This window comes from Narcine bancroftii, unplaced genomic scaffold, assembly GCF_036971445.1.
Source record: "Narcine bancroftii isolate sNarBan1 unplaced genomic scaffold, sNarBan1.hap1 Scaffold_160, whole genome shotgun sequence".
NCBI lineage: Eukaryota > Metazoa > Chordata > Chondrichthyes > Torpediniformes > Narcinidae > Narcine > Narcine bancroftii.
The window spans coordinates 12227950-12235825 of record NW_027211895.1 but is presented as its reverse complement, the minus strand read 5'-3'; the positions used below and the strand labels follow the sequence as shown (position 1 = coordinate 12235825).

The following is a 7876-nucleotide window of genomic DNA, read 5'->3' as shown; positions in this document are numbered from 1 at the left end:
TCCTTCACATTCACACTCCTCCCTTTCACCCTCCATTTCTCCCTCACATCCCTTCTCCCCCTCACTTCACTTCCCTCCTCCTCTTCTCTCATCCTCTTCTCTGTCCCGCTCCCCGCCAGGCCCCGCCCCTTCTGTCCCGCTCCCCACCAGGCCCCGCCCCCCTATGTCCCGCTCCCCACCAGGCCCCGCCCCGCCCCCGCCCCCGCCAGGCCCCGCCCCCTGTCCCGCTCCCCGCCAGGCCCCGCCCCCTCCCCGCCAGGCCCCGCCTCCCCCTCACGGTCTCCCTGCCGCTCTGTCCCCGCCGCCGTGATGCCGTCGCCGCCCCACCGCAAGGCCTCGGCTCCCGAGCTCGACGAGGAGGCTCAGCGCCGCTACTCCGACCTCTTCTCCCGGCTCGACACCAACGGCGACGGCCGCATCGACGTGCGGGAGCTGAGGGCGGCGCTGAGGGCCCGAGGCCTGGGCCAGGAGGCGCAGGAGGTGGGAACGGGTTGGGGTGGGGAAGGAAAGGAGTGTGGGAGTAGGGAGGGGGGAGTGGGGGGGAAGGGGAGGGGGAGGGTGGGGGGGAAGGGGAGGGGGGAGGGAGGGGAGGGAAGGGAGGGGAGGGGAGGGGGAGGGAGGGAAGGGAGGGGGAGGGGGGGAAGGGAGGGGGGGGAAGGGGGAGGGGAGGGGAGGGGGGGAGGGGAGGGGGAGGGGGGGAAGGGGGGGAGGGGGAGGGGGGGAGGGGAGGGGGGAGGGGGGGAGGGGGGAGGGGGGAAGGGGGGAAGGGGGGGGAGGGGGGAAGGGGGGAGGGGGGAAGGGGGGAGGGGGGGGAGGGGGGGAAGGGGGGAGGGGGGGGGGGAAGGGAGGTTGGGGGGAAGGGAGGTTGGGGGAAGGGAGGGGAGGGGAGGGGGGGTTGGGGAAGGGAGGGGGAGGGAGGTGGTGAGGGGAGGGTGTGGGGAAGGGTTGAGGTGGGGGAGGGAGAGGAGAGAGTGGGGGAGGGAGAGGAGAGAGTGGGGAAGGAAAGGAGTGGGAGTAGGGTAGGGAAGGAGGTGGGGGGGAGAGGGGAAGGGAGCAGGTGGGGAAGTGCGGAAGGGAGGGGGTTGGGAGTTAGAAGATTGGGGTAAGTGAGGGAGAGCAATGGGATTATGGAAGAAGAGTCAAAGGGGTGGACAAAGAGGACGATGTCTGTGGGGCCCTGAGGATGATGGGAGGAGATGGCAGTGGGGTGTTGGATTTGGCAGGGATGAGTGTAATTGACAGCCCTGGCCAGTGGAGGGGCAACAGTCTAGGAAGGACACATCTGCCAACAAGACTTCGGGAGGGTGGCAGCAGTCGTGTGGTTCACCCAAGCCTGCTCCACCATTCACTATGATCACCACTGCTCGGTTCCTGGCTCCTATGCCCATTCCACATTGTCTTCAATACTTCAACCTTGCAGGCATTAACCAATCCTCCTAACGCCCAATGTGAACCTAGGAGATCACATCCCCTGAGAAATTCCTTCATGTCACAGTTTGAAATGATTCCTCCCGAAACGTAACTGTCTCTCTCATTATTTGGTTATTTGAGACTGTCCCTTGATTGAACAGCTGAGGTGGTGAATGTGAGCTCACTTTTCACATTTAAGAAGAATTTGGACAGGTACATGAATGGGGGGGGTGGTTTATGGACTGGGTGCAGGTCAGTGGGACAATCCAAAATAAATGGTTTGGCACAGACTAGACGGGCCAAAGGAGCCTGTTTTTGTGCTGTAATTTTCGATGGTTCTATGGAGGTACTTTACTACCTATCCTGTCATGCCCCTAGGAGACAATCTACTGGAGAAAATGGTTCTAGCAGCACAAGTGGGAATTTTGATGTTTGAGGTCATTGAATGAGGAGGAGAGGAGTGAGCCCCAGTATACCCTCAGAAAGTGGCAATGTCCCCACAATAAGACTGAACTAACGATTCAGTTGTTTGTGATACGTCAGTACAGTCCCTGTTAGTCCATTTCCTTCTACTCTCTCCCAATACTCTTCACATTCTCTCTTAAACATTTCTTCCTTTTTAGAAGGTAAAGGTGCATAGTTCCTTGAGAGAGGCACCTCAGTGGATGAAGTGAAAAAGAGGGGATTGGCATTCTTGCCTTCCTTGGGCAGTGTGTTGATGACATAAAGTTTGGACCCTCATAATTTAGCTGGACAAAGTGTTGGTGGGACTACATTTAGAACAGTATATGCATTCCTGGTGTCCCAGCTAAAGGACATCAATAAATTGGGAAGGATGGCAGAGGAGATTCACCATAATATTGCCAGGTTTCGGGGGGCTGGCATTATAAGGGAGGTTGGATAAACTATGTCTTTATCACCTGCAACGTGGGAGACTGAGAGGTGTATAAAATTATGAGGGGCACGGATAAAGTCTTTTTTGCAGGCTAGATGCAAAATTTAAGAGGGAGCTGAGAGAAAACCTTTTCACCCAGATGGTGGACCGTATCTGGAAGAACTGTCAGTAGTAGTGGACAGAATTCTGACATTCAAGGGCATTTGGACACATCTGAAAGGATATACCAGGAATTGTATTGGAGAGGAGGTTCACCTGCTTGTTGCTGAATGTCCTGCGTGGGAAAATGTCTTCACAAATTGCATCTTTTTTTTAGTGAGGTGACCAAGAGGATTGCCCAGACCAGGGCTGTTGACAGGGTCCCACTTGGTATGCTAGTCTGGAAGGTTACGTTGCATGGGATCCAAGGTTAGTAAGTTAAGAGTGATCTAAGTTTAGGGTGATCTAAGTCTAAGGATATAGTGGATAGTCAGGAAAGTGATCTAAGTTTACAACAAGATCTACACCAAACTGGGAAGTGGGCCAAGGAATGGACCTTAATTTGGATTCATGTGAGGTGATGAATTTTGCTAAGATAAAACAGGGCAGGACTTGCACAGAAAATGGTCGGACCTGCACGGTGTTGTGAAACGGGGAGACAGAGTTACACAGTACGTAATTCCCTGACTGTGATGACACTGACAGAGTAGAGAAAAGGGTCCTTTGAGGGAAATGGCAATGAGGGTAGGAGTTGAATGTCATGTTACAACAGTACAAGGCATTGATGAGATGATATCAGGAGTACTTGGCACACTTCTGGTTGCTAGTGATAGCATGTCAGTAAACAGGAAAATGCAAAAGGATTAGACCATAGAACACTGCAGCACAAACACAAACTGTTCAGCTCGTCTAGTCCATGCCAATTATTTATACCATCTAGCCCATCGACCTGCCCTCGGACTATAGCCCTCTATCTCCCTCCCATACATACCTGATCTTAATGTCAAACCAGCATCCAGCACCTCATCGAAACATAGAAACATAGAAGATAGGAGCAGGAGTAGATCATTCGACCCTTCGAGCTTGCTTCGCCATTCAACGAGATCATGGCTGATCTTAAAGTTCAGTACCCCGTCCCCGCCTTCTCTCCGTAACCTTTAATAAGCTTATACTGAAGAAATAGATCTAATTCCCTCTTAAATATATGTAATGAACCTGCCTCTACTGCCCTCTGTGGCAATGAATTCCACAGATTCACCACCCTCTGGGTAAAGAAATTCCTCCTCATCTTGGTCCTAAATGGTTTGCCTATTATCCTCAAACCATGCCCCCGGGTTCTGGATTTTCCCACCATTGGAAACATCCCATCTGCATCCATTCTGTCCAGTCCTGCCAGAATTTTATATGTCTCTATGAGATCCCCTCTCAATCTTCTAAACTCCAGCGAGTACAATTCCAATTTGCGCAATCTTTCCTCCTAAGTCATTCCTGCCATTCCAGGTATCAGCCTGGTGAATCGCCTCTGCACTCCCTCCATTGCAAGAACATCCCTCCTTAGATAAGGTGACCAAAACTGCACACAATACTCCAGGTGGAGTCTCACCAAGGCCCTGTACAGCTGCAGTAAGGTATCCTTGTTCCTGTACTCAAACCCTCTTTATATTGAAGGCCAACATACCATTTGCCTTTTTAACCGCCTGCTGTACCTGCATGCTCGCCTTCAGAGACTGGTGTACGTACCCCTAGGTCTCTGCACTTCCCTATCTCTTAATCTATTGCCATTCAAATAGTAATCTGCCCTCCAGTTTGTATTACCAAAGTGGATAACCTCACATTGATCCACATTGTAGTGCATTTGCCATGTATCTGCCCAGTCCCCCAATTTATCCAAATCACACTGGAGCTTCCTGACCCCCTCTTCCGTGCACACAACCCCTCCTAGCTTAGTGTCATCTGCAAATTTGGAGATATTACATCCAATCCCCTCATCCAGATCATTAATGTAAATTGTGAACAGCTGGGGTCCCAGTACAGATCCCTGTGGCACCCCACTGGTCACCGCCTGCCACTCAGAAAATGAGCATTTATCCCAACTCTCTGTCTTCTACCTGCCAGCCAGTTCTCAATCCACATCAATACTTTGCCCCCAATCCCATGAGCCTTGATTTTGGAAGCCAGTCGTTTATGTGGGACCTTATCGAAGGCCTTTTGGAAGTCCAGGTACACCACATCCACTGGCTCTCCCCCATCTATTTTACCTGTCACCATCTCAAAGAATTCCAATAGATTTGTCAAGCACGATTTACCTTTTGTAAATCCATGTTGACTCTGTCCGATCCCTTCTCTGCTAGTCATATGCTCCGCTATTACATTCTTAATAATGGATTCCATCATTTTGCCCACTACTGATGTAAGGCTCACCGGCCTATAATTCCCTGCTTTTTCTCTACCCCCCTTTTTAAATAGTGGGGTAACATTAGCTACCCTCCAATCCATGGGTACTGATGCTGAGTCTATCGAGTTCTGGAAAATAATTCTTAAAGCATCTGCTATCTGAATGGCCACTTCCTTAAGTACCCTAGGATGTAGATTATCAGGCCCTTGGGATTTATCTGCCTTCAATCCCATCAATTTCCTACCCAAAGGGCCTCGTAGAACAAGATTGTTGATTAGCCCCTTATCATTGCATAATACCCAATCTAAAATGGCCTGCTCCCAAGTTGGTTCGTTGACATATTGGTCTAGATAACCGTCCCATAAACATTCAAGGAATTCCTCCTCCTCAGTATTTTTACTAATTTGACTAGTCTAATCCATATGCAAATTAAAGTCTTCCATGATGACAGCTGTTCCCTTATTGCACACTTTTCTAATTTGTCTTTTAATGCCTTCCCTCACCTCTACACTGATAGCTCGTTCCACTCTGAGTAAAGGGGGTATATATGGAGACAATAGTGTTTAAGAAAGGTAATACTGGAGCTTTTGAAACATATAAAGGTGGCTAAGTCTCCAGGTCCTGACAGGATTTTCCCCAGGACCTTGAGAGAAGTCAGTGAGGAAATAGCAGAGGCTCTGGCAGTGATTTTTCAAATGTCATTGGAGATGGGTATAGAGGCGGAGGATTGGCGTGTTGCGCATATGGTTCCTTTTTTTAAAAAGGATTCGAGGAGCTAGCCTAGCAATTATCGGCCTGTAAGTTTGATGTCTGTGATAGGTAAATTGATGGAAAGCGTTTTTAGAGATAGTGTATATATAAGTATATGGAGGGGCAGGGTCTGATCAGGGGCATTCAACACGGATTTGTGCATGGAAGGTCGTCTTTGACCAATCTTGTTGAATATTTTGAAGAGGTGAATGTTGATGAGGGTAGAGCAGTGGATGTTGTCTATATGGACTTCAGTAAGGTTCCTCATGGGAGGTTAGTTAGGAAGGCTAAGACCTTGGGTATTAATTTGGAGATAGTCAAATGGATTCAACACTGGCTGGAAGGAAGGTGCCAGAGAGTAATAGTGGATAACTGTTTTGTCAGGATGGAGGCCGGTGACAAGTGGTGTACCTCAGGGTTCAGTATTGGGACCGTTGCTTTTTGTCAAATATATTAATGATCTGGAGGATGGGGCAGTAAATTGGATTAGTAAATATGCAGATGATACTAAAATAGGGGGGAATTGTGGATGATGAAGAGGGTTTTCAAAGATTGCAGAGGGGTTTAAACTGCTTAGAGGAGTGGGCAGAAAGATGGCAGATGGAGTTTAATGCTGATAAGTGTGAGGTGCTTCATTTTGGAAAGAATAATCAAAGCAAGACCTATGTGGTAAATGGGAGGGCGTTGAAGAATGCAGTGGAGCAGAAAGATCTAGGAATAACGGTGTATTGTTCCCTGAAGGTAGGAGCACATGTGGATAGGGTGGTGAAGAAGGCCTTTAGTATGCTTGCCTATATAAATCAGTGCATAGAATATAGGAGTTGGGAAGTAATGATGAAACTGTACAAGGCATTGGTGAGGCCAAATTTAGAGTACTGTGTGCAGTTCTGGTCACTGATTTATAGGAAGGATATTAACAAGATAGAGAGAGTGCAGAGAAGATTTACAAAAATGTTGCCTGGGTTTCAGCATCTGGAATAGAAGGAGAGATCGAGCAAATTAGGTCTTTATTCCTTGGAATGTAGAAGGCTGAGAGGGGATTTGATAGAGGTGTTTAAGATAATGAGAGGGATAGATAGAGTTGATGTGGAAAGGCTTTTCCCATCGAGAGTAGGAGAGATGGATACAAGAGGTCATGGGTTGAGAATTGATGGGCAAAGGTTTAGGAGTAATGTGAGGGGGAACTTCTTGACTCAGAGAGTGGTTACTGTGTGGAATGGACTTCCGGGAAAGGTGGTGGAGGCAGGGTCAATTTTGTCATTTAAGAAAGAGTTGGATAAGTATATGGATGGGAGGGGGATGGAGGGATATGGGCAGGGTGCTGGTAAGTGGGATGAGAGGAGGGTACTTGGATCAGTGCGGACTAGAAGGGCCAAATTGGCCTGTTTCTGTACTGTAATTGTGATGTGGTTATAATGTTCACCTGAAACATTTCTGCTTTTTTAAAATAATTTTTTATTTTTCACACTGTGAACCATATCAACCAAAATATATACAAATGTTTCTCATTAAATATACACAGTGGCATTTTCTCCCTTTTTTCCCCCCTACCCTCCCTTCCCACCCTCCTCCAAAACCAATAAATATTCAACATATCCAATACAATAAAACCATTAAACAATCTCATCACAAAAATAAACAAGAAAAATGTGTCATCTACTTTTACACACTGGATCAAATCGTTTTGTCTTATTTTAGGGGGTAGAGGTCCGAGGCAAGCCCTCTCACGGATCCTCTTCCCAGCTGCCTGCTCACCAGAGCTCCAGACACCATGATTGCCCACCCATCTGAGATCCCAGCGCCCTGACCACAGATCCTCGATAATCCAACATATTGGCCACTGACTATCCTAGGTCTGATGCCCCAACTACGCAAATGTGGACGCTTGCCCTGACCACAGGTTCTCTCCTCAGCCCCTCGACTTATTGTATAACGTAAATTTACAAACATAAATTTAAAAATATTTATTATGTATTTATGGTGACGTTGAACGTTACTCGATCAACTTGATGACAAACTACAATGGCCCAGCATTGCAGTCTCTGGTTTTATCTCTGTTGCTCGTCTATCCTCTCTTCAGTGGGGAAATCAGATCTCTACAAAAAATTATCTTCTCTTGTAAGAGGACTGGGATGTAGATTTTTTTCAAATTGCTGGTACTTTAAATAAAAACAAAATGCTGGAATCACTCACAAGGTTGAACAGAAAAGATGGGATGATTTCTCTGGAGTGTCAGATGCTGAGGAGAGACCTGATAGAAGTTTATAAATGTTGAGAGGCATTGATAGGGCAGTCTGCAGAATCTTGCTCCCGGGATGAAAATGTTACACATTGTAGGACATGCATTTAGGTGAGAGAAGGAAAGTTTAAAGGAGATGTGTGGAGTGAGTTTTTGAAGACAGGAGTTGTATGTGCTTGGAAGGAGCTGCCAGGAGTAGTGGTGGGAG

The 7876-nt window shown here is 48.0% G+C and overlaps 1 protein-coding gene across 3 annotated transcripts in view; it reads left to right on the top strand.

The window, feature by feature from the left end:
* The first annotated feature begins 228 nt into the window (after positions 1-228).
* The window catches only part of LOC138750514 (mitochondrial adenyl nucleotide antiporter SLC25A24-like), a 99792-nt gene continuing 92144 nt past the window's right edge, over positions 229-7876 (top strand). The window contains exon 1 of one of the 3 annotated variants that reach the window (XM_069912591.1): positions 229-480. In XM_069912591.1, the coding sequence (XP_069768692.1) occupies positions 310-480 (171 nt within the window). In that variant the 5' untranslated portion in view covers positions 229-309. Of the gene's footprint in view, positions 481-2625; positions 2714-7876 lie in introns of those variants that run through there. The other 2 variants (XM_069912589.1, XM_069912590.1) reach the window with 2 other exon arrangements.